General features: G+C 42.0%; 3 protein-coding genes across 3 annotated transcripts in view; 2 read left to right on the top strand and 1 right to left on the bottom strand.

Annotated features, from left to right (window-relative positions):
* The first annotated feature begins 4,541 nt into the window (after window positions 1-4,541).
* On the top strand, window positions 4,542-11,233 carry LOC134446175 (troponin I, fast skeletal muscle-like). Its single transcript, XM_063195481.1, has 8 exons — window positions 4,542-4,640; window positions 5,896-5,932; window positions 6,088-6,124; window positions 6,333-6,461; window positions 8,703-8,792; window positions 8,911-9,087; window positions 10,209-10,293; window positions 11,093-11,233. The coding sequence occupies exons 1-7, from the start codon at window positions 4,571-4,573 to the stop codon at window positions 10,278-10,280; spliced, it is 612 nt and encodes a 203-aa protein (XP_063051551.1). The 5' UTR covers window positions 4,542-4,570; the 3' UTR covers window positions 10,281-10,293; window positions 11,093-11,233.
* A 1,477-nt stretch (window positions 11,234-12,710) lies between these two features.
* On the bottom strand, window positions 12,711-18,261 carry LOC134445433 (chemerin-like receptor 1). The gene is made up of 2 exons (XM_063194514.1): window positions 18,136-18,261; window positions 12,711-16,768 (listed from the first exon to the last, which is right to left on the bottom strand). The coding sequence occupies exon 2, from the start codon at window positions 16,751-16,753 to the stop codon at window positions 15,650-15,652; it is 1,104 nt and encodes a 367-aa protein (XP_063050584.1). The 5' UTR covers window positions 16,754-16,768; window positions 18,136-18,261; the 3' UTR covers window positions 12,711-15,649.
* Window positions 18,262-24,936: 6,675 nt separating this feature from the next.
* The window catches only part of dtx1 (deltex 1, E3 ubiquitin ligase), an 84,639-nt gene continuing 82,267 nt past the window's right edge, over window positions 24,937-27,308 (top strand). The window contains exons 1-2 of the mRNA XM_063195480.1: window positions 24,937-25,803; window positions 26,671-27,308. The exon at window positions 26,671-27,308 is cut by the window's right edge and continues 598 nt beyond it. The gene's annotated coding sequence lies outside the window, so the exon portion shown is untranslated. The remainder of the gene's footprint in view (window positions 25,804-26,670) is intronic.

The following is a 27,308-nucleotide window of genomic DNA, read 5'->3' as shown; positions in this document are numbered from 1 at the left end:
TCTCTCTACACCTTCATCCGTGTTCTTCACATTGTTCCAGGCACTATATTGCATTACATTTTATTCAAAGTGACTTACAGTTATTTTATGTCAGGGTATTGGTTACAGTCCTCGAGCAATGTGGGGTTGGGTGCCTTGCTCAAGGGCACTCAAGGGAGAGGTCAGGGGGGGATTCGAACCTGTGACCCCCAGATTGAAAGACCAACTCTCTAACCACTATAGGCCACGGCTGCCCCAGATTATAACCAAGTTGATTTGGATAAAGCAGCTGCTACTATAAGTGAAATGTAGTAACTTAATGATGTACAGTACAAATAAGGTTTTTAAAATGTGATCGAATAGACACACCAATACACAAACACACAAGTTCCATTTTGAACTGGGTACATTATAGGGCAAGTGATATTTGATCACTTCTGATTACTTGCACACACTTTTCACAAATGCCCCTGCCAAGCCTCTCTTCAAGGATGTACAACCAAGTGGGTTATATCAAATTAATAAGGGGACATCCAGCTTTCACACAGATAGTGACATCATGACATTTGACCAATCAGCAGTGGCCTGGAGCCTGTCAAACATTTTTTTCAACCAGGAGCTGAGATTTGTATGTCATTAGTTGACTTTCAATAAAAGCATTGACTAAACTGGAATGTGGCATTTGAGGAAACTAGGGTACAAAAGAGGAACTTTGAGGCTGCACACAACATATGATTGGAAAAAAACAGAAGTCTCACAGGTCAAAATGGACAAAACTATCACTCTTTCAGTATGATCTGACCTCTTGTGAAATCCTTGACTTTTTTCTTTTCAATGTCAAGTGACCAAAGTGGAAAATCTTGAAGAGACTGTAAAGGTGCCAATCATGGTATTGCAGTTGCCTACCATGAGGAGAAGTCAGGCCGGTAGCCTGTAAACAGAAAGAGCAACATTAGTACTGCTAATAAAAATGAGGAAATAAGAAAGAAGACATCCACTTCCATGTTCCCAAGACAATTATTTTATGGTATGACTGTGAAACATGCAGATTTCCCATCAACAACTATTTCTCCACATAATTGAAAACAGGTAACTCAATTCCAAAACATGAATTCTGAAGCTCCCGTCTGTGCCCTTGTCTGCTCCAAAAACCTTATATAAAAACACACAGATCGAGGTTGTGGCTCACCCAAAAATAGCCACCAAAATTGAATCAGTTCGTGTAGGCCTACCTATTAGTACACAAGATTTGGTGCAAATCCATTGCACAAATAATAAACCAACCATCTTCAAAGTCATCCATCTTGAAAGTGTTGGCCTCCAACATAGTTAGTTAGTTAATTTACTGTACCTATTACAGGGTATTGTTAGCACACAGGATTTGGTGAATATCCATCCACCAGTTTAAAAGTTATCGCTCAAACAAGAAATCAGCCATCTTGAAAGTCAGTCATCTTTAGCCATCAAGCATTGGTCTCCAAGTTTTAATCAGTTCATCTAGCTTTCATAGAGTTTATTGCACAAGATTTGGCACAAATCCATCCACCTGTCCTGTTTTAAAGTTACGAGCTGTGATAAATGGACGCATGGACTCAACCACGCCCGTACAACCAATAAGCAGTATTCCCACAGGCTTGCGGAGCCATAATAAGGCTTGTAACACCCAGCTAGACAAAATAATCAATAGAGTAACAAAAGCACATGTAAGGCCGCTTTCACACCAAGGCGGTGAAGCGTTGCGGGACGGAAGCGATTTTGTGGCGTAAATACGTGGAAACATATCTGTCCTTCCACACCAACCGGCGGTAGTCGGGCTTCAACGGTGCGGGAGCTGGCTCCGCTCCGCGCTGCATTTGGAAAATAGAACTCGAGATTATTTTTCACCATCCAAATGAATGGCAAAGTAGCACGCTAGCTTTGGCTGTTGGGGGGCATTTTGATCTGGGCTGGCCGCGCACGCCGACGAAACCGGTCGAAACTAAGCAGGAAGACCTCAATCGTCTCGCTTCAGTTCCGCAAAGCCTTGGTGTGGAACCGGCCTAAGGGGATACTTTTTATTAGTTAATTGTACATACATCTTTATTTCACATAAAACAATAAACTGGATTTGTCTTCACCATGTCTTACACCAGAGGAGGACAAACTCAGGCCCGGGTGCCACATGCAACCCACTGAGCCATTTCATATGACTGGCCCACAGAGCCTTTTAAATCCCAAGTACCATACTAACACCTAACATTCTTTCAAAATCAAAGAGTCTTGCAGGTGTGTCATTACTCAAGGTCACATTTAAATGTTGCAATGTGCAGGAGTGAAATGGCCTACAAGTTACGTCAGTGTCATTACTAGGTATAAGGCGGCCCTAAGCAATGTGTGTGTGGGCACTCAGACAAACAAACTGAGAGACAGGGTAATTGCAATACCTGATCCAACACCCTCTGGATGAAAAGGATATGTAGACATTCATGATAACACACAGGGTGGGGGTGGGGGGCGTTCCTTCTGTCCCATATCCAGATGTGTCCCCCACACACACGTGTCCCCCACACACACACACACACACACACACACACACACACACACACACACACAGTTTGGAATATTGTTTTTGCACCTCTATCAGGATGTTATCTGCATTGCTTCATACTTATATACATATGGAGACAATAGATAGGATAACATATAACACACCTGATCCAATCAAGTCAGCTGGTACGTCAACTCAATTTTTATCAGGTACTGCTAATAAAAAGGAGGAAATAAGATAGACATTCACTTTCGCAGGCATTTATTAGACATTCGCAGGCATTTATTTTATGGCATGATTATTAAAGACACTGGGCAGGAAATGGTCAGAAAAGGTACTGCAACTATGCTACTCATTGAAACTGTGTTGCCTATTGCCAAATTTGATCTTTTCATGAACGTTTATTAAGTAATGAACTAATATTTTCTAGTATGGCCCAAGTACAGTCATTTTTGCAGATAAAAATGGCTATTTCTGGAAATTCGAAATGGCGGCCCATGGAGAAGATCCCCTTTTCATGTATGAAAAATGCAATTTTTCCAGTCACAATGAATAATTAGAGTTTGATGATGGTGGTAAGTAGGCCTATTCATGAAAAAGGTAACATTAGTGAATGGGTAGCATGAATTCTGGAAATAAACAACCAAAAATCTGGCACAGTGTACCTTTAAACATGCAGATGGAGATTTGCGCAATCACTTTTTTAACAGGATGATGAATTTGCAAACCTTGTGTAGGCCTAAAAATCTGAATTTGCAAATCTGGCCTATTAACAATCTATACTAGACATATGATAGATATATTTATACATTTTGGTGGTGATGGTTATTTTTGGTGGTGCACTAGCTAGAATGATTTGTGATTAATCTATAATTAAATTTGGAGAGGCAGACAAGAGGTTGTGTGCAAATGTCAGTGGAGCTGGAAGTAGGGATAAAGTTACCTGCTTGCCACCAGACCTGCTCTCAGAAACATCCCTTCGCTTTCTAAGACAGTTACAGAGACGCTCACTCACTCCTTCATCTCCTCCCATCTGGACAACTGCAATGTCACCCTGCTTGGTCTACCCAACAAGGCCGTAGACAGACTGCAATATGTCCAGAACTCTGCTGTCAGGATCGGCACAGGCACTAGACCCTGGCAGAACATCACCCCCATACTCAAGCAGCTTCACTGGCTCCCCATCAAGTCACGCATTACCTATAAAAGTCCTCCTCCCATCCTAACCTTCAAGTCCCTCCATGGTCTGGCACCCCACTACCTCACAGACCTCCTTCACCCCTATGACCCTTCAAGATCCCTGCAGTCCTCTTCCAAGGCCCAGCTGGTTGTCCCTTGTACCAGGCTCAAGGCCACCAGTGACAGCGCCTTCCATGTTGCTGCTCCTATTCTTTGGAACAATCTGCCCAACGACATCCAGAATGCCCCTTCACTGGCCATGTTCAAGCAACACCTTAATACACATCTCTTCCTGGAGGCTTATGACTGCTAGTTTCACAAGCACATTCACCTACATGCACTCACACACACGCTCACGCACTGACGCGCACAAACACTCACACTTTCCTACACGATATCTTGTGAAGCAACCTTGGGTGTTTTGAAAGGCGCTATATAAAACGAAAGTATTATTATTATTATTATTATTATTATTATTATTATTATTATTATTATTATTATTATTAATCACAAGTGAGATTCTTTCAGATCGAAATGATTGTGTAGAACTAAAGGCAGTATGGGAGTTCCCAGGCTAGGGATAAGGCACAGCGACAGTCAAATTTGGCAGCACTGAGAGAAAGTAGGACAGAATTTGGTTGCCAGCCACTTAGAAGGGCAGAGGTGGTGGAGAAGGAGAGGATGGCCTGAAAGAGGGGTCGTGATCGTTTGTCACCTTTTTCAACCCTCCTCATTCCAGGAATGGGATGTCTTATTATTGACATTCTACTGTCTATTTACAGCATATGTGGGTGCTGGGAGACTGGACATTGCCATCAGGAGGATAGGACAGTTTGAGACGTCACATGCTGCCAACCTTATAAATAAGACCTGAGTTGTGCCTTGATGCCAGAGTTCTCCTCCTCTGCCCTTGAACCTCCACCATCCAGTGATTCTTGCCCTAGTTTCTCATCAGGTGAGATATTTGTCATTTTTTTCTTTGTGCCACATTGTTTATTAAGATTCTTCCTTCGGTGCACTGCACTACAAAGTGGACCCAATAACAAGACAGAAAAGCATTGAATGGCAATGGGATGTGTAAAGGATGTTTAAGAGATTCACATCATGGCTGGAGTTGATGTGAGATGAAATGGCATTTTATTTTGTTTTCGTTGGTGCTTCCTCTGTGGTCTTACTCATTGGCATTTTTAGGAAGAAAGCATTCAGATGCTGTTTAATTGTTTGTTTGGAGTGTGAAGCAAGAGGCGTAATCAGTGCATTTTGTTTTCATTTGCCCTTTTAGTGATGACATTAAAAAGATGTGAAAGATTTTCTCTCTGTACAGTATGGTTTAAATAGACTGAAACACATACATGCTTATGGTTGACTGAATTGTGTTTAGGATGATGATTAACCATTTCATATATCTTAAGTTATATTATTTTGAGATATATAGGATATAGATATATTTTACAAGAAAGTAGTTGTTAGGGTGATTGCAGCATGCATGTTCAAGCTTAACCCTCTAGACAAGGCATTATGAATGAGCTCCAGAATGGCAATGGCCAAGTCGTAATATATTACTGAAGGCCCAGTGCGCTGTCTTAGTAGTGCAGTACTATAGTAGTTAACTTTCAATGTCTATAACAGCGTGCCACAGGAGCTACGGCGTGCATTAAGGGGTTAAGATATGTAGCCTAATTAAAATATGGGCTATCAGAGGCAGGCCAAGATGCACAGCAGTATGCCCTGCCTATGCCCTCTGACACTTGGGTTGGACACTTGAGACGGGGTGGGGGTGGGGGGGCGTTCCTTCTGTCCCATACACGCAGCATCAGGTTTTATCAGGTTTTAACCCCCCCCCTCCACACACACACACACACACACACACACACACACACACACACACACACACACACACACACACACACACACACACACACACACACACACACACACACCCACAAGTACATACATACATACATAAATGCATCAATATGTGTTAGGACAATATACATGACTGCTAATATACAGTGGTATTTCAAGCTTCTCACAGAAAGCTTAAAAAGTAAAAAGAGAAACCATGCTAAGTAAACATAACTAAATATGGTATGTGTACAGTACCTTGTACTGAAATATGATGTATGAGCTTTGTGAAATCAGACCATTTTTTGTTTTGTTTTTTTGTTGAGGAATTCTCATTTTACATTGATTTTTCCTTTGTTGATTAGGAGAAAACCACAAAAAAGCCAACATGTCAGAACACCAGTAAGTACTCAAAAGTGTTAAACTCCTATGCACAGACAATTTTTAGGTTTTAGTGAACAACAAGCTTTGTTTGTGCTTCGTCGACGATGCACAAGCAAAACGCGTTGTTACTCATCAGTTTTACAGTGCGTTAACCTCTGAGCGTTGTTCCTCAGCAAGAAGATGACATCAAGCCGCAAGCATCACCTCAAGGTAAATCTTTTCTTCAAGGGAGCCTCTAACCAGACTCACCAACTGTCTTCAAAACTGTCATAATGTGACATTTTCCGAGACCAATCTCTCTCTCTCTCTCTCTCTCTCTCTCTCTCTCTCTCTCTCTCTCTCTCCCTCGCTTTCTCTCTCTCTCTCTGTCTTTCGCTCTCTCTCTCTCTTTCTCTCTCTCTATCTCTGATATCTTTAGAGTGTAATGCTGGCAATTGCGGAAAAGCGTATGGAGCAGGAGAAACTTGACATCATAGCAGCCAAGGAGGCCTACCTGAATGAGCACTGTCCAGCCCTCAGCCTGCCCAGCAGCTTGGAGGAGCTTCAGGTTCACGCTTCACGCTGACATTCTCCTGTGTAAAGGCCAATATGAGAGATGCCTATTTTTATTCAGTGGTGAAATAAGACACCCTGGAAGAGACATTACTAATGATCAGGAGTATATCCTTACTCATGCTCCTTACTGATAGATTTTAGGTGTCATGTTTCAAAGTCAAACTTTTTTATTCATGACACTTTGAGCTGCATGTTTTTTCTTATTGGGTGCTCTCCACTGAGCTAATCGTTCTGCGACAGTTTTTTCCCCTGTCAACAAAATAATTGGTAACACTTTACTTGACGCGGGTGTCATAAGCATGTCATTACAGTGTCATAATGGTGTCATGACCAAATGTCACTTAAAGGCCAACTTCCGATAAAACACTCCTTTTGAAAATCGGACGGTCACCCCAAGTTAAACTCACTTGCAAGGCTCTCATAGCGGTGCGTCACCTCGCCTGGCTGTGTTTCTCGGTGTTTCCCAATTGACATAAATAATGCAGAGAAAGGAGCGAATCACGAAAGCCTTTCTGTGTTGCGTCACATCGAAAGAAGGCGTTGCCCACAAAGGTTTCTGTCGACCCACTTTTCTAAAAACATGTCGAGTAATTTTTTTCTGCTTGTTTTCAAAACAAGCAACGTCTGGTGGCACGAAACCTTGCGTAACACATTCAATAACAATGGGGAACACAGCAATATTACTGAAATGACGTTGAGAGGACATCTTTAAGGCCAACAGTCATGAAATGTTTATGACATGGACATAATGTTTATGACACGTGCATAACACTGTAATGACATGCTTATGACACCGGTGTCAAGTAAAGTGTCACCAAATCATTTTTGTCTCGTCTGTCCGGTTGAAGTTTGTCAACGCAAACCTTGTGCGCTTAGCAACATGCGAAACACAGACTTATTTTAATAAGGCGGCAAACAAGAGGTTTTCAATGAGGAAAAGGGAAAAGACAATGCCTGCTCTACTGACAGCTCCAAGGTCAACCAGTAACAATAGCGCACATGAGGAATATGCCCACTCATTGCCATATGTCAAATCTTTATGCTGATCAATTAATTTCTTCCCACTCACTACATTTAATCAAAGTTGCATTGTGAGCAGAATGAGGAGTGACCACAAAGCCAGAAATTAGCCTATGCATTGTCAGAGGGCAAGGTTGACCACCTTACCTCTTACCGCACACTACGTAGCAAAATAATAATACATAGGCCTAACCCACTCAGTGATTCTGAGTGGGATGTGCCACGTTCAGTTGACAATGATATTTGCTTAAAAATTTTCATTGCAATTTATAGCAACCACCTAGCTAGCTTGTGCATTAGAGTGGTTAAAAAATACAATATATAATATATAAAAGTAAATATTTGTGACATAACCTCCTTTTCTTTTTAAATGCAACACATGCTCTTCAATAACATAGTTAAGCTGCAAATATATTTTCCCGATATTGATTAAAAAAATAGACTATTGTCTCAGTCTGGACATTTTTGGACACTTGTGCACACCTTAGATCTTTTATTATCTTAGTATTGAAAAAAATAACTTAGGCCTACTCATATTTCTCTATTGTAAAAATCAGACAAAGCAAAAGTTAAACAAATCCACATAGATATGTGCACACCACAGACAATGCTGTAATTCCATGTAATTCCGCTTTAAAAGTGCTAGATTGGATTGCTGTGCCATTTCAAATTATCCAGTGGTAAAACAATTATACGATGAAAGGCATGCTGCTGCCAATCATCAAAATGTTTATAACAGTACATTTTACAATGTTAACAGTATGTAGCGGCCGGCGAGCTTTAGTAAGTGAACTTGCAAAATGTAGGGCCTATGCCATTGCCAGTCACGTTAATCAAACATTTGCCAGGCCCACAATGGCAGGTGAACACCAAAGCTAAACAGATGACATAGTACTTATAAAAGAGACACATATAATTTGGTTCACTCTTGACAATTCTCTGAACACACCTATGTATAAATCTGTATGGATTGCACACATGACACAAATAATCTCTAGTCGTTACTATTTGTGGCCATGGTTTCATTCTGATAGAACTGGTAGCTTGGTGAATTATACCTCTGTGCTACAACCAAACTTTGCTTTCCGATTTGAAACGCACCGTATAGTTCGGGTTTTGGTTTCAGTGTGTTATGATAATGTTTTTTCATTTCCTATTTGGAGCCTATGGCTGACACTTTGTATCATTTTGTGACATAAACAACATTCCACAGAAAATCTGCAAAGAGCTTCATCAAAAGATCGACAAAGTTGATGAGGAGAGATATGACACTGATCAAACGGTCACCAAGGGACAAAAAGCGGTAATATTGGTGACATGTTTCATTATTTATTATTATTTATTATGTATTTATTATGTATTATCAAAAGCCATTGGTGTGGGATTGGAAAATAAGCCATGTGCGTGTATTCTCTGCTTAGATTGACGACCTTAACATCAAGGTAGTAGAATTGAAGGGTATGAAGAAGCCAGCGCTGAAGAAAGTGCGTATGTCCGCTGACCAGATGCTGCATGCCCTGCTGGGCTCCAAGCACAAGGTCACTATGGATCTGAGGAGCAACCTGAAGCAGGTCAAGAAGGAGGTCAAGGTTGAGGAGGTGAGTATGCAGTGTTGTCAGAGACCCACGATGTTTAGTATCCACAGTTTTCCATGTTAGAATTGGGAGGGAAAGTAATCTCATCGCCCCCTGCTGGCAACGTTCCAAGCCCCTGCAATAAATGAATGTTTTTTTTCTTTGAAAAATTACATCTCGGCCCTGACGACGAAGTAGAAGTAGTGGCAGTCATATTATAGGCATGTTGGCCCGTTTTATCGAATCAGGTGGTAAAATGTTCGGTTTTTCACTGATCTGAACTGATTTTAATATTCTTTAAAAAGCTAATACAGAACTACACTGACTGGCATGTGTTACGTGTTTACTCCATGTAATTAGTATAGCCAAATTAGCATAGCCAAACATGAGCCAGAGAGGTGGTTACTCGTCACCACAGAAGCCATCATATCTACTAGAGAAGTTAAAACCAAACCAAAATGATAGCATGTATATATGTGTAATAAGAAGACAATGTGGAACTCACAGGATTACAAGAATGTGAAGATATGCGAAGAACTTGCATTCATTCGCGTTCATTTGTTTCTCTGTGTTGTCAACGAGGCGCGAAGTACAGCATGCTGGGAGCTGTAGTCCGTTTCCGACCAGAATGGCACAATTTCTATTTTTCTTAAAAGGGCAAAAAATGACTTAAGATTTTCACAGGTAGTAGTTCATCCTATTGTGTACGCTGAAAAATGTGTCTGGTGTTATAGTTCCTAGTAGAGTAGAGTAGAGTAGAGTAGAGTAGAGTAGAGTGCTTTTATTGTCACTATATAAATATAGTGAGATTATGTTTAGTAGCAACTTACAAATGCCCACAAAATAAAAGATATATTAACAGTAAATAAATAATATATAAAAATCCATAAGTCATAAGTCATAGTCATATCTTTGTGGGATTTTTTTAAAAACTCGTCTATGGGAGTTTCAATAGGATCACCCTGGTGTTTGGAACGTAACCGCTAGGATCGCTGTTTTCCACTTTCCCTCCCAATGAAGAGGGCATTAATCAGAAAAGACGTACAGTACACTCAAACAAAGTCAAGTTTGCATGTAGACATGTGCTTATGAAGACGGGATTGGTCTGATTTTCCACATTGTGCTCAACTCTCCTCACTTTACAGGCTGGTGACTGGCGTGCAAACATTGAGGACCAGAAGGACAGGAAGAAGATGTTTGAGGGCGCTGAGGCATAAACAGATTGAAGTGGTGAGTTGATATTCACTTCAAGCCATCATGCATAGTCTCATAAATGTTGCCTCAATCAAAATGAGCAGCTGTGGCCTAATGGCTGAGCAGCCTTTGGGCGGGGCATCTAACCACACATTGGCCATAGGTGTGTGCTTAGGGTCATCATCATGTTTGAAAAGAACATAATGACCCATCTATCCTAAAGTTTTGGACCACAATAGAAACAGTGTTTTGGCTGACAAGTAAAGCTTTGATGGTCTTCCAATATCATCAACCTTTCAGGTGTAAAACGTACATCTTTTATTTCTCAGGTCTTTTGTCCTTGTTCTTCTTTGTGCTGACATTGCTTACAGCAGGAAATGGGAAGGAGTTTACGAAATACGAAATATTGTTTTATAACCAACTGTTCCTTAAACTCTTTTAAGACTTATTGAATGATGGTTCAATTAGGCTACTAAAACATACTAAACAACATACTAAAACATCTAATTTTTAACGAGACTTTAATTGGGCTGCATCCACTTTTGCACCTCGAAAGTTCAGAAAAATAAAAAAACATGTCTTTTAAGTAATAGAATTAAACTTACTCTTCTGTGGTAACCTTCACAGATGTTGTAGCCTGTTAAACTTACTCTATTCACATTTTGGAAATAATTTGTGTTCATTGAAATATTATTCAAAATGTTCCTTTTCAAGACAGGTGCACTCATTATTGGTGTACACTGTATACTGTATATGTTCATCAATGTGTGATGTCCTGAAAAATAAGTTAAGTCAAATATCTTTCAAGTATCTGTCTTTGTACACTGTTCCACAGCATCAAGATGCTGCACTTCCATCTGAACGGTTGGATGGCAGAACTGAACAGAAGAGATGGATGGCAGAACGCTGGATGTGTTGGGACAAGAGGCTTTTTTTTCTTATGTAGCCAGTGTTCAATAAAGGCTTTTTAACTTTAGTAAGGAGTGCCTCAAATAGTGTTTTTTTATCATCTTTTTTTATCTGTTTTATCTTCTTCGTTTATTTTTGTTGCATGTTTCAAAAGGAAAAAAAGAATGTTGCAATTTATTGTACAAATGTACAGATGTACAGATAACAGATGTAGTCATGTCTAGTCATTAAAAGGTCGCTTTTAAGATAACTTTTTGTTCTATGTTTTTTCAGTGCATGGATCGCCAATGACATCATTACTGTATGTCCTTACATCTTATCAGTAGACAATGGGTCTGTCCACCAGCAGACGTCAACAGAGTTCAGACTGGCTCTCTTCTACCCTCTACCTCAGTGGTCTCCAAATGGCGGCCAGAGGGCCCGATCCGGCCCGGACGTGGCAAACATTTGGCCCGCCATGATGTTGGAACAAGTGACAACATACCGTATACTGTATCCGTGGCCAATCCATACGGTTTGGCCCTCAGCCTCATTTGCGCTACATAATTTGGCCCTTGAGGGTAAACAATTGGAGACCACTGCTCTACCCCCTACGCTTAACCCCATTTCTTTCTCTTGCTCTCCTTGCCCCTGTCTGTCTCTGTGTAACATGGACACACACACGCACACGCATGCATGCACGCACGCACACACACACACACACACACACACACACACACACACACACACACACACACACACACACACACACACACACACACACACACACACACACACACACACACACACACAGGGGGGGGGGTAACATGTAAAGATAGACATAGATACACACACTGATACCCAAACACGCAGCATGCACACAATCTTTCATCTCCTTGTCATCTCCTTGTCAATCTTGCTGGAAGACTTGCAGAGGAACAGATTAAAGTTGGTATTATGGTAAAGACAACGGTTGTCTTTACCATAACTGAATGTCACCAGTTCAGTCACTTTCAATATGCTCACGCTACCCTTGACTTGTCAGTACCCGGTGATGCCACATTTTTCGTCTCAGCCCTGTCCGAGATATGAGCTATTCTAATGGTGGCAGCGTTTGTTTACATTTTTTTTAAACATAGGCCTACTCTAAATATTTTCCCAAAAGGTACCGCTGTTTGCTAGATGTCTGCTGATGTTGTATAACCTTTTGGATGTTTTTGGGAATTAATAAAAATGTTTTTTGAAATGTAAACAAAACGCTGCCCCCATTACAATGACCAGCATCTCGGAAAAGGCTGAAGAAGAAGAACAAAATCTCAGGTACTGACAAGTCCAGTAGTGTGAGCATTACAACTGCATGTTGAAATTGACTGAACTGTTCCTTTACAGGGACACTGTGTGAGATTTTTAGTTGATTATTTACAGAATGTATGCTGCCCATTAACTAATGTTACCTTTTTTACCACCACCATCAAAATCTAAGTATTCATTATGACTGGAAAAATTGCACTTTTCATACATGAAAAAGGGGATCTTCTCCATGGTCCGCCATTTTGAATTTCCAAAAATAGCCATTTTTAGCTGCAAAAATGACTACTTGCACCATACTAGAAAATGTTTATTACTTGGTAAACTTTCATGTAAAGATCAAATTTGGCAATAGGCAGCCCAGTTTCAATGAGCAGCATAGTTGCAGTACCTTTTTTGACCATTTCTTGCACAGTGTACCTTTAAGGCCAACAGTAATAGCATGTAATAACACCCAGCTAGACAAAGGAATAGAGTAACAAAAGCAACATAGTGTGAATTTGTATGGAGATGCCATTTATTACTTTACAAGAATCTTAATCGTACATACATCTTTATCTTACATAAACCAATGGTTTGGATTTGTCTTCAACATGTCTTACAGCTACACTTTAACATTAATATAAAATATAAAATTACCAGATATATCATAACACACATACAGTATACAAGTGTACACACGAGCGCATGTACATGCATGTTGAATTTTTAATTCCGTAGATAGTTATGATCTGTAAGTAGTACCATTTCCAATATTTCTGTAAAATAGTACAGCACAGCACTGCCGTACAAAGGCCAAAGTGCACTAAGTACATACTTTGTCAAAATTGAGTTTATACTGAAAATGGTCTCTATAACATTTCCTTTGTCTTGTGACAAAGCCTTATGGTCCACATGTGTTCCTAGACATATTGCTATGTCAAATTTGCAGTAACTACAATATCCACCCTAATACCAAACCTTTCAAGGCATTTCTCTCAGTTTCAATGCTGGCTTAGTTAATGCACTTTGCTTTTATAGGCCAGAGTAGTCTATTTATATTTCTAATTAAAAGGAAATGCAAGGATTAAGATCATACAGAGTTCAAATCTTTCCTGAGGATTACCAGGGCTGTCAGTGTACAAGCTCTGTGCATCACAGCGAGAGAAAACAAGAGTAATCATACATGGTTACTTGGCACGTCAGATACACGTGATACCATGATCTTGTATGTTTGGCACCATCTGCATGTGGCCCTAAGCAATGTGTGTGGACACACAGGCAGACAAACTGAGAGACAGGGTCATTGCACACACACACACACACACACACACACACACACACACACACACACACACACACACACACACACACACACACACACACACACACACACACACACACACACACTGTTTCACATACTTTGTACATCTATCTGGAGGCAGTCTGCTTTTCACTGCCTCATTCTTGAAGTGATTCCATTTTTGGAAAATCACACCTCACACCTCCGCTTAAGTTGAATGATTGAGGTTTACCTTTCTCCTGTACTTCCTGTCATTCTCTGAGTAAGGAAGTGCAAATTTTACCTCCAAGTTAGCAATTAACACTGACTCCTACCAGTTGGCAGCTAGCTTGAAGGTAAAATGTACACTGCCATACTCAGAGAACAGTTGAAAGTACAGTAGAAATGTAAAACTCGATCATTCAACTTAAGGGGAGATGTAATGTGATCTTATTTCCAAAAATGGTGCAGTATCACTTTAATGCTACATATAGGCCTTGAGACAATACATGGGTTCTAATTTTTGTTTTAACCTGACTCCGCGAAACTAGCTGCGCACAACTCAACCTCTGATTGTTGGAAACCGCTGTCTGTCAAAAGATTTAGCTCAAGTGGCTGCCAGTGTCTTGCCCCTCCTTAAAACATTGCGTTTACAAGTGTGTCAAACCCATGTATAGATAGGATAACAGATAACACCTGATCCAATCGAGTCAGCTGGTAGGCCTACATCAACTCACTTTTTATCAGGTACTGCTAATAAAAAGGAGGAAATAAGATAGACATTCACTTCCATGTCCCCATTTAAGCATTTATTTTATGGCATGACTATTAAACAAAAAGTGGAGAAGACGCGCTCACACTATCGCCTAAAGGCTAATTAACAGTTCTTAACTGGGTGCTGAATCCCACAAAAAAACATAAATGAATAAATGAAGCGAAGGACAGCACTCAACACCATTACACGCTGAAGAAGGGCTCTGCCCAAAACGTTTGTGGGCAAATAAACAAAGAAGAAATCTGAAGAGTGCTGTCCTTCGCTTCATTTATTCATTTACGACTATTAAACATACAGATGGAGGTTTGTGCATCAACCTTTTTAATAGGATGATGAATTTGCAAATCTTGTGTAGGCCTACTAACAATCTGGATTTGCAAATCTGGCCTATTAACAATTTATAATAGGTATATGAACTGATTACATTTTGGGGGTGATGGTTATTTTTGGTGGTGCACTAGCTAGAATGATTTGTGATTAATCTATAATTTTAAAGCTTTGGGAGTTGAAAATGGCAAGGATGGAGCATCAGAATCCACGTTTTGGCGCTGAGTTTTCATTTACATACTCTAGAACTAGTTTACTGACGGGCAACTCTCATCTGCATATTTAAATAGCCATACCATAAAATAAATGTCTTAATGAGAGCATGGACGTGAATGTCTCATTTCCTCTTTTGTATTAGCAGCACCTAATAAAAAAGTGTAAACAGCTTTGCAGATGCACACAGAAAATTGGAGTACTCAGTAAAAGCATTACCATTTTGCAGAACGTTGCAATATGATCATACATAATTGTTCCAGAACCCTTTAAGTACACAATTCTGTAAAAAAAAAAAAAAGGACCAGGGGAGCCGCCAGAAATTTTGGGCCCCATGAAAGATTCGAATTTTGGGCCCCCTTAAGGGCCCCTGTCACTGCTGTCAGTGCTTGGACCCTTAGAATCTGTACACCGCCACACACCCCCTAGCGGCACCCATGTCTGATATAGAACTCAACCCTACAGAACACAGCATTTTCCTTTCGAAAGCATTTTACAGCAAAAAAAAAAAAAGACGTACAAAATGTTGTGTAAATAGGCACTGCATGGTGCAACAATCTTAGCAGTACTTCCATGTCTCTGTTTGTGGGCGCAGCCCATGTCCTGCTGTAAGTGACCTTTCAGATGTGCGTGGAGGCCCGTCCATCCATGGAGGTGGATCGAGACAGGTAGCTGGAGCGGGACAGGCGCTCCCCATCCCCAATGGCGTTCTCGATCCGGGACAGCAGCGTGTTTCGGAATTTCTTGCGGAAGTCCTGTCCCATGAAGACGTAGAGCACGGGGTTCAGGCAGCTGTTGGCCAGCGCCAGCGCCGTGCCGAACTGCAGGCCGTGCTTCATGACCGTCCTGTCCACGGTGGGGTCGCGCTCCAGCAGGATGAAGACGTGGTAGGGCAGCCAGCAGACGAAGAAGGTCACGATGAGCGCCGTCATGACCTTGAGGGGCTTCAGCGGCGACCTTGACCTGGCGACCTTGCGGCCTTGCGTCAGGAGGCTGCTGCTGCGCATGAGCCGGGCGCCGATGACGGAGTAGCAGACGATGATGAGGGCGAAGGGTACCACAAAGCCAAAGACGAAGCGGCTATAGGCGATGGCGACGTGGCTGTTGTGCAGCGACGAGTAGTCGTTGAGGCACATGGTCGTGGTGATGTGGCGCTTGACGTCTCGGAAGATCAGCGCAGGCACGCTGAGGACCGCGGAGAAGATCCAAGCCAGCACCACCACCAGCGAGGCGGTCTTGACGGTCCGGTGGTTCTGGGCCCAGACGGGGAACACCACAGCCACGCAGCGGTCCACACTGATGAAGACCAGCAGGAAGATGCTGCTGAACATGTTGACGAACATCACGAAGGAGGTGGTCTTGCAGAGGAAGAGGCCGAAGACCCAGTCTTGCATGCCGATGAAGGCGATGTTGAAGGGGTGGATCACGCACACCAGGAAGTCAGACACGGCCAGGCTGAGGTACCAGGTGGTGTTGACCGTCTTCTTCATCTTCAGCCCGGCGATCCAGATCACCACGCCGTTGCCAAGGACGCCCAGCACGAAGATCAGACTGTTGATCACCAGCAGACTGATGCACAGCTTCTCGGAGAAACACGTCGACTGGTGTCTTGAGGAGTGCTCCTCCGCCGCGGTTTCTGTACTCTCCGTACTTGCGGAGTAGTTTTCGTAGTTGTAATCTAAATTGTAATCTAAATCCATTATGTAGTCCACGTCAGTATCCATCTACTTCCTCATAACCTGGATACACACACAAGGGGAGAAATTGTTTATGGATCACCAAGAAAAGTAAACCGAACTAAATGTCATTTACTCCGGGATTAATAAACTCTTCATAGGCATACACACTATAGGCCGTACATTTACAAGTGTCTCTGTTCAAGGCATGCTGCACACTACTCTACACTGCATACCCCTTCTCACAAAAAGCCCAGTATGAAAAAAAACTATAGCATACGATTACACTTGAAGAATTACTTCAGGAGGAAGTGCTAGCCTGAGTAAATACATTAAATGCACTTTTAAAGGTGAACTGTGTATGGTGGTGGCCAGGGTAGGTAGGCCTATTGCAATTAGGCTGTTCAATGAAACTGTGCTACCTCTTGACAAAAAAGATAGCCTTTTTTCATGTATGAAAAGTAGTAGGAAATGGATCGCACTCAATTTTTCTTCTTTCTTGTTGTTTTCTTTTTATTTTAACATTGCAGGGACTGACATGACAGACGTTTCGGCTGCACAGAGCCTTCTTCAGTGTCACTCAAAAATTGAGTGCGATCCATTTCCTACTACTAGATTACTTCAGAGACGCACCAGCAAGACGGAAGAGCGCGGTGTGTGAAAGATAACCATGTATGAAAAGTAAAAATGTTCTAGTCACAATCAATACAGAACTTGATGGTGGTAGTAAGTATTTGTGAAAAAGGTAGCATTTGTGAATGGGTAGCATGAATTCTAGAAAGAAAATACTAAAAATATTACACGGTGCACCTTTACACCCTTAAGACACAGCATTATAAATGAGCTGTTACCAGAATGGCAATGACCAAGTCGTAATGTATTACTAAAGGCCCCGTGCCCTGTCCTGATAGTGTACTACTATAGTAGTTAACGTTCATTGTCTATAACAGCGTGCCACAGTAGGTACGGCGGCGCTACGGAACTTAATGTATACGTTAAGTTTACAGCACCTGCCATCTGCATGATTCTTCCAACGATATCATGGTGACACTCTCAAATCTTGACTGTGAGTAGGCCTAGCGCAAGGTATTGTTGATGTGTATTTGTACTATCTGTCTTGAGTGAATTTGGGCAAGTGTCTGAATTGAATCTACTCTACTTGGGCCTATACAGAAATTCAGTGTTGATTCACACACACTCACACTCCAACTACACCTATATTCAAGATGTCATTTGAATACAGTTATTGTACAATAAAATATTTAGGCCGTATCAACTTGAAATATATTTAAAAAACAGTATTGTAAACTAAAGCAGTGATATGACCTATCCGTTTATTTAGTATTTATCATGTCTACATACTTCACACGTACGTGACTAATAGGCCTACAAATAGAGTGAAATGAGTTTGGGAAAACTTAAATTCTTACCTTAGCCCCAAGCCTTTTCAGTTCCAGAGTCTCGTGCCGTGTGTATGTGTGTGAGGGTGTGCGCTCTATACTGGGTGCGCTCTGTGGTTGACTGACAGCCAGTGGACATCCTGTCAGCTTTTGACAACCCATGATATCACTTGTGACCACTCAGTTTCAAACTCAACTTCCACCTTTTACTGAAAATGCTGATTGCAAGTCTTTTTTTTCTTTGTTGTTGTTTTTGGTGGTCAGTCTAGAAAAACAGTTGAAGGACTTCTGAACAAATGTTGCAAGTGAAAGCTAATTATTGGTAAATGTAATAACTGATTTTCAAACACACTCTCTCTCTCTCTCTTTGTAGTGTGTGTGTGTGTGTGTGGGGTGTGTGTGTGTGTGTGTGTGTGTGTGTGTGTGTGTGTGTGTGTGTGTGTGTGTGTGTGTGTGTGTGTGTGTGTGTGTGTGTGCGTGTGCGTGTGTGTGCGTGTTGTTGGGGGAGATGCCTATGTTGCCTTTTTCCTGTATTGCTTCTTCCCCTTTCTGTGTGCGCAATGTGGGAAAAAATAAAGAAATAGGTAGATGATCTCCTCACACTCTCTGGTTATGTTCACCTCATCTACGTCATTCTTCATATTTACTGCACACACATGCATTTTTAATGTGTACATATTTAATCAAATGATGTATATTGAAATAATATGTCAATAGTGTAGTAGGCTATGTATGTATGTATGTATGTATGTATGTATGTATGTATGTATGTATGTATGTATGTATGTATGTATGTATGTATGTATGTATGTATGTATGTATGTATGTATGTATGTATGTATGTATGTATGTATGTATGTATGTATGTATGTATGTAGCCTATGTATGTATGTAGGCCTATGTAGCCTTTGTATGTATTGTATTTTATTGTAGTGTGTGTGTGTGTGTGTGTGTGTGTGTGTGTGTGTGTGTGTGTGTGTGTGTGTGTGTGTGTGTGTGTGTGTGTGTGTGTGTGTGTGTGTATGTATGTATGTATGTATGTATGTATGTATGTATGTATGTATGCATGTATGTAGCCTATGTATGTATTGTATTGTATTGTATTGTATTATTGTAATGTACTTGACATTACTGGACTTGATCAAAGCAGTTGCTCACTGTTGATGAGTGCCAACTGAGGGTGCAGATATATTTTTGTAGTCTTTTTTGTCTGTCCAGAAAAGTGTTTTATGTTTAAAAACTTGAAAGCTTAATTAACTCAAAGGGCCCCCTGTCCATGTTGGTCTTTAGTGGACCATCTACACCAGTGGTTCTCAAGCTCTTTTGAACAAATTCCCCTTTGACGTAGGCTAGTCATAATCTTGCCAACGCCCCCGTAGTATTTAAAAATAAAATAGTCTAATGCAGCCAAATGGCAACTAGCACCACCCCTTCTCAGCTGTATCCTTCTCTAGGGCTCCCCAATGCCCCCTGGGGGCCTGCAGCACCCCCGTTGAGAAACATTAATCTAGATCATGGCCTGTTCAAAGGACACCACAAACCAGAGATGGACCAGAAATGCAGCACACAGAAGAGTGTGAGGTTTACAGCATGCAAAACTGTAAAACAGAAAATAGCATTGGTCATAGTTACAGTAATTGCTCATGACAATGACCAAGTCCCAATGGTTTCCTAAAGACTGTGTACTACAATGTCATAGTAGTGTGTTATGTAGTAAAGTGGCCTATGTGTGTGTGTGCGTGCGTGTGTGCGTGCGTGTGTGTGTGCGTGTGCATGTGTCTAGGAGGAAATTAAGGTGTCTACTAGTAGCATACTGTACATAAATACATGATACACAAGACATATACACACATTATTGCACACAATGTGAAATATTTATACCAAGAACTCAAAAACTTCCTTGCACAAAAATAGACCTGAAGTGTGCGGATTGTCTTCTTTTTATACAGAAATTTCTACTGAATCCTGCACCTTCTAAACAGATGAGCGGTGGCCTATCACAACTTAAATAATAGTTTTTGAAACAGAAACACAGGGCTTCTGAAACTTGCGGCTATACTCTCGTTGGCGCCTGGCTCTTACTATTTTTGTCACACATATCTGACACCTATCACATCCACTGAGCTGCAGTAACCACACATGCATTATGTACCTTGACACACACACACACACACACACACACACACACACACACACACACACACACACACACACACACACACACACACACACACACACACACACACACACACACACACACACACACACACACATTTAAAAAAAATATCTGAATGTGTATACATGTGTAATATTTTGAAATGTTTTTCACAAAAACAAACAAACATTTTGACCATAAGCAGAGAGAAAAAAATGGTAACATGGCTCAATGAGCTCTCAACCCCTCTTGTCAATCTCAGAGTGGTGTGCTGAGATCGATAGACAGTGCTGGCCAGTCCTGAACTCTGACTCTCTCTAGTGGTGTGGCTGAGTAAATAGAAGCATTGTGGTCTTTGGTGTCTGTTTGCCCTCAAGGTTTAAGGCTAGGTTCAGTTGGTGGTAAGAATTACTTTGGGTGGGCCCTGTTGTGGCCAACCGGTAGGGCACTCACCTGCCATGCGGCTGACCCGGATTCGATTCCTGGCTCGGGTCATTTGCCTACCCTTCCTCGTCTCTCTCCCAATCTCGCTTCCTGTCCACCTCTCAGACTGTCCTGTCAAATAAAGTTGAAAAAGACAACAACAACAACAAAAAAACAACAAAAAAATAATTACTTTGGGTGCAAGGAGGTAAACAAACAAACCAACCAAATAAACAAACAAAAAGGCAAAAAAAACCAAACAAACAAAAAAAACTGGCGAGTCAGCATTTCAGAGTTGCTGGTAAATGGTAAGCCGTCGATTCATATTACTTCACCGGCCAAGGCAAGGAGGTCAATTTGGCATATTGTTGTTTCACCCATTAGGGCTCATTACACCTGTTTCTTTACAAATGTGCGGTACATTGCCGATTTCGCTCCAACAATGCACGCGCAGCCTGATCACGTAACTTACATCTGTGTACAAACAGTAAAGGGGTCTATACTCAGCAGTCTATTCCATCCAAACTGACTAACAGTTAATTACTGTAGGTAGGCCTACAGGGTCAGTGTTACGCGTTCCTGGAGCTATCGATGAGGATATAGCCAGTCCACTGTTAATTTCAACATTAAAGTTGGTTAGGTGTATTAAAAATATGGTCAAACACATATACTCATAGAGACTGACCAGTAGTACTGATTTATATTTTATAATGAATAAAAAATGAATATACAGTATATCACGAAAGTGAATACACCCCTCACAGTTTTGCAGAGTTTTGAGTATATCTTTTCATAGGAAAGCATTACAGAAATGTAACTTTGACACAATGATTAGTGACCTTTTAACAACGTATTTAACCGCTTAAATTTCTTGTTCACTCAGAAAAAAACAAAATACAGCCATTAGTGTTTGAACATGTACTCACAAAAGTGAGTACACCCCAGATTAAAATCCGGTAGAGAAGGGGCTATGTTGGCTCAAATCGTCTCGAAATGAAACGAAATGACAAGGGATGACAAGGGAGGTCATCAGTGTTCGTTTCAACCTTTCTTTGCATTGAACTTTTAAATTTTGAGTCTGCATCTGGCTTAAATAGATTGGTGTGAGATTTGAATGCAATCCTATGGAGAATATCATGATCTGCTTCAGTAGTCACAGTGCATGTTGACATGCATGTTTCTTTTAGGTGTATTTCAGATTGCCAATGTTGACAGCATTCATGCATCCCCAAACCATGTCAGTCCCACTACCATGCTTGGCTTATGAGAGGATACACCTTTTTTGTAAAACTCACTTGTTTACCACCACACGTGCTTGACACCATCTAAAGCAAATTTGTTTATCTTGGTCTCTTCAGACCACACGACATGGTTCCAGTGATCCATATCCTTGGTCTGTTCATCTCTCTTGAGACCAAGATAAACAAATTTGCTTTAGATGGTGTCAAGCATGTGTGGTGGTAAACAAGTGAGTTTTACAAAAAAGGTGTATCCTCTCATAAGCCAAGCATGGTAGTGGGACTGGCATGGTTTGGGGATGCATGAATGCTGTCAACATTGGCAATCTGAAATACACCTAAAAGAAACATACATGTCAACATGCACTGTGACTACTGAAGCAGATCATGATATTCTCCATAGGATTGCATTCAAATCTCACACCAATCTATTTAAGCCAGATGCAGACTCAAAATGTAAAAGTTCAAAGCAAAGAAAGGTTGAAACGCACACTGATGACCTCCCTTGTCATCCCTTTTCATTTCGAGACGATTCGAGCCAACACAGCCCCTTCTCTACCGGATTTTAATATGGGGTGTACTCACTTTTGTGAGTACATGTTCAAACACTAATGGCTGTATTTTGTTTTTTTCTGAGTGAACAAGAAATTTAAGCAGTTAAATATGTTGTTAAAAGGTCACTAATCATTGTGTCAAAGTTACATTTCTGTAATGCTTTCCTGTGAAAAGATATACTCAAAAATCTGCAAAACTGTGAGGGGTGTATTCACTTTCGTGATATACTGTAAGATAATAATAGAAAATAGTGGAGATAGAAGGTTTCTGGTGGACAGCGACGATATGTCACAGTAACCAGTGCTGGACTGGACCAACTAAAAGGCCCGAGCATTTTTGTGTGGCCCCCTTGTAATTGTGGGCCAGTCTCTAGGAAAAAACCAACAGTATCGGCCCCTGAGGATAGTTGACCCTCTGGGAAATGCCCTGTATGCCAGATCACCAGTCCAGCCCTTGACAGTAACAGTGAAAAGAATTGTGTCATGGCTGCTGCCTTAGCTGTTTGAGTGGTGGTGGTGGTGGTGGTGGTGGTGGTGTGTGTGTGTGTGTGTGTGTGTGTGTGTGTGTGTGTGTGTGTGTGTGTGTGTGTCAGGGCTTGACATTAACTTTTTCGTTTGCCGGCCACTGTGGCTAGTGGTATTCCAGAGTCACTAGCCATCCTACTAGCCACACATTTTTAAAAAATCAGAAGATGAGGTGCTTAAAGCAAGAATATGAGTGCTTGGGGTTCTGCATGGAAATAAAACAAACAAATAGAAAGTATGTAACTGAGCTTTTTCTTGAACTTAAATACATGCAATTGATACACAAGGAGCAAAGTGCAGAATATTCACTATGCTGAAATGTCATATCATAGAATAAGCTACTGTACCTGCCAAATTGGCTAGTGACACTAAAATTGTTACCAGCCACAGCCAAGTTTTACCAGAATTTGGCTGGTTGGTAGGTGCCAGTGTCAAGCCCTGGTGTGTGTGTGTGTGTGTGTGTGTGTGTGTGTGTGTGTGTGTGTGTGTGTGTGTGTGTGTGTGTGTGTGTGTGTGTGTGTGGTAGAGAGTAGAGAGGAGTAGAGTAACATTTATTAATCCCGGAGAAAAAAATTAAAATACACAGACATTATATAGCCTACACACATTATTGCACTAGATCTTAAACATATACAGTAGGCTATACAGTGTGTATGTGTGGATGGGTGTGTGTGTGGGTGGGTGGGGGTGCTGTGTATGGGAAGTAGCACTGACATGGGGTTGCAGCAAAAATAAAAGGGGGGGGGGGGGGTACAGCAGGATGGCGAGCAAGCGCGATGCAGGATTATATTTGCCACAATGGCGGACTTTCTGTTTCATTACTTATGAAAGATCTTTAGATCCAAAAGTGAAATCAAGACGGAATAGCGTACTATGTGCAACAAATCTATTGGATAAAAAAATACACTGTGTGTGTCTGTCAGGTTAGGCGCTAGAGGGCAGTGTAGTCTACCCTCAGCCAGAGCTCAGCGCGCATTCAGTGTTTTGGCTCATCTGAGGACAGTGATACGGACCACCTTACTACAGCTCTTTCCATCTCTGTCCAGGGCTCTGATGTTTGGTTCATCACTAAACCATGTTGTTCCGCAGTGAATATAGTATCTACTTGGAGGCCGTTGGATAGTGGCAGAGCGTTTCAAACACATCAGCCCCTGCCAAAAAAATAGTTCTTTTATAGGCCCTAGTGGCAAATATTAATATGAATATTATTATTCAATAATGACACGTTACCAAAAAATCTTGGCCTATGGATTATTTTATGAATGGGTTCTGAATCAGATGTCTCCCACTTTAAAGAGGAATAGTTTTTTTTAATTCAGTGTTGACCCAATATGAGACACAGATTGTAATTTGACATTTTCACAATATTGTTTGCCTATTAGCCTACTTATTATTTATCTTCGATGAAGCTTGTCAGTGGTGGGCCTTATCTTCCCTGTAGCCTCATAATATTATCAGTTGACTCTCAATAAACGAATGAAATGGACCACACATATGATATTACACAGGCAGTGAGGGATTAATGAGAGTGCCCGGGGACATTCACATGTTTACAACTGTCTATGCAAATAACTTACTGGACTGCAGTGGCCATCTGAAATAGCCGAACAACAAAGAAGGCCAGATGTGTGCAAATGCGCTGACAAAATCTAAAATGGACCGGTCTATCACATTTTAAAAATATATATTAAAATACAACCCCTGTTGCAGCGGTTAGGTTCGGGCATGTGAATACTATAGCCTATGGCTTGCAAGCTGAGGCTAACTAGCCTGTGTGAATGTATGGAATAGATGACCATAGTGCCATCCGTCAGAAGAATCACGTCACATCACATCCATGCTCCCTCACTTCTGCCGACAGACTGCGAGAACGAATACTTGGCTTGGCTGGTCTCCATCTCGACCCTCGAGTGTAGCCTATTACACATCTACCTGTTTTGTAGGCTAGCTCTTCCACAAAACGACGCGGGATCTGAGGGGATTTTCCCACCTCGATCCGCCGCCGGGATCTTGCTGCGTTGACTGTATTTTCCTCTGACTGAGGGGTGCGAAATAAACACACCGAAGACTGGAAGGAGCAACAGCGTCGCGTTTGGAGATGCTCATTGCGCACCGACCAACCGACGGATTACAGCAGGTGATGGCGAGTGCACACAGCAGACATATGAAGAGATCACCCTGAGGCATCTTCACGGGTTCAGATGCATTATGGCATCTGCATTTTTACCCCGAATAATATAGAATATGATGTGTGCATTGCGGTCTTGAAGTCGACGATAAACCATCACCGGGGCAGCTGACTGGAGGGAAGGCGTGCAGCCAGTGGGGGGATTTTCGCAGGTGATCTGGACCTGGACGCAGATTTGTGGGCAGTGCGTGCACCCCTCCCCCTCCCCCTCCCTCCCCCCTTTTCGCTGTTAGAAAAAGGTCATTGTTGTCTCATCGCTCGTTTCTGTCACCGAGCAGTCTGCAACAGCGGATGGGAATACCCGGCTTTATGCTCATGCTCCGCAGCAGGCATGGCTTCGCATATTCATTCACCACCACATTTCGGAAAACACAAATCCTAAGGCAGGAGGCAATCGATGGGATTAACGCAAGAGGAGAGCCTCTGTCGCGACGGGATGGCTTGTTCGTGGAGACGTTCAGCGTGGACCGGCTGATGAAGATGCGTGTCGGTACCACTCATGGGAATTATTATTAACAAAAACGTGGTGGGGGTGAAATAGACACTGTGGGCAAATACTGTAAAAACACGCGATATCGGAGACAACCGACGTGGGGAAAAAATCAAAGATCGCCAGTAAGTCTCTCAATCTCTTTCACGATTATCAGATTGTTTATTTCCACATGACACGATGTGTTTACATTACAACACAAGCGCCTCATGTTAGACGCACATCAGCGTATGTAGTTTAAGCCTGAATGGAGTTGAACAATGAACACGAGCTTTGATCTGTTGCTGATTGTGCGTCCAGGTAGGCTACAATGCACTGGGCACCGCGAGAGTTGCTGGACGTTGTCATGGTGCAAGAGAAATGTTTTGTACTTATGCATCAACAGTATAGGCAGCCTGGCTTATATTGAGGCCGTGCGTATTGTTGACCTCAATAGAATAAAAAACTAAAGAAAGATTTGTTCATGAATGTCTTCAATCGCATTTAGGCTATTTGGTCCATTGTTGCACGTTGTCGTCATCACTTTAATTCCTCCACTAAATTCCCAACAGATAGTTCAGTTGTGTGTAGCCGGCGGGGAGAGATATAAGCTCCGTCCGAAATCCCCAGAAATCTGTGCCGTGCTACAGACATCACGTGTGCGGGCTGTGTGCTCATGCGACTGTGCACGCGCGGGCACCTGCCTCGGAGATTTATTTTAAAGGGAATATAGGTTACTACGGATGCCCTCATCACGTTCTCTCCTTTTCCTCGCGCTCCCCTGCGACGGTACAGCCCGCGAGGTGTGTTGTAACAGGTGGATAGCTACGCTTACTTGCGTGCATGCTCTTGTTAACACGCAACACCCCCCCATTTCCTAAACCTTTGGTGATGGTTTGCTGAACCTTTGCTGAACTAAAATATGGTTCTTCTTTGGTGTTTGTGAGTTTCCTTTGTGGTCATGAAAAAAAACTAAACCCCTTTCTGTCTCTCCATATCGCTCTTCTCTCTAGCTCTCCCCTCCAGAGGACCTTGAAGTATCCGCCACCCAAGATCCAGAAGACACAGCAGTAGGATGTGACTCAAAACATTGGCCTGAACCTCTGGAAAATATAACTACCAAACACATCGGCAGTGCATGGTAAACATCTGGTACTGCTGGCACTGCGGCCCTACACTGACCAAGATGGTAAACTGACCCTAGGTCTGGATATATGTCCACATCTGGTACTGACCAAGATGGTAAACTGACCCTAGGTCTGGATATATGTCCTCGGCTTTGATGTCCTGGTCCAATGGACCAGATTGACAAAAAGAATGGCTCCAGTGATCCAAAGAGTTTACTCGTGTTGGCATGGAATGACTTTTTGAAGGTTTTTATCTTGACGTAAGTGCCAGGGGACAGCACATTGCCGAAGACATTTCTCCCGAGGCGTCTAGACTTCTCATTGGTCTACACAATCAAGGGGAGAGGTGGGGACTGTGGAGCTGATCCGACCGGACCGCCTCTCCCAGTGAAAGGTGTTACCCTTCCACCCGGTTCAAGGGGATTCTGTGGTTGTTCTACCACCAGGGAGGGACTGGAGTTGAACAGTTGAGTGCCAGCCCCTCCCAGTGATAGTGAAGTACTACCTACCTACCCCTCTTGGGT

The sequence above is a fragment of the Engraulis encrasicolus genome, chromosome 3 (genome assembly GCF_034702125.1).
Source record: "Engraulis encrasicolus isolate BLACKSEA-1 chromosome 3, IST_EnEncr_1.0, whole genome shotgun sequence".
NCBI lineage: Eukaryota > Metazoa > Chordata > Actinopteri > Clupeiformes > Engraulidae > Engraulis > Engraulis encrasicolus.
The sequence above is the reverse complement of the archived record's forward strand: the minus strand, read 5'-3'. Positions and strand labels throughout refer to the sequence as shown.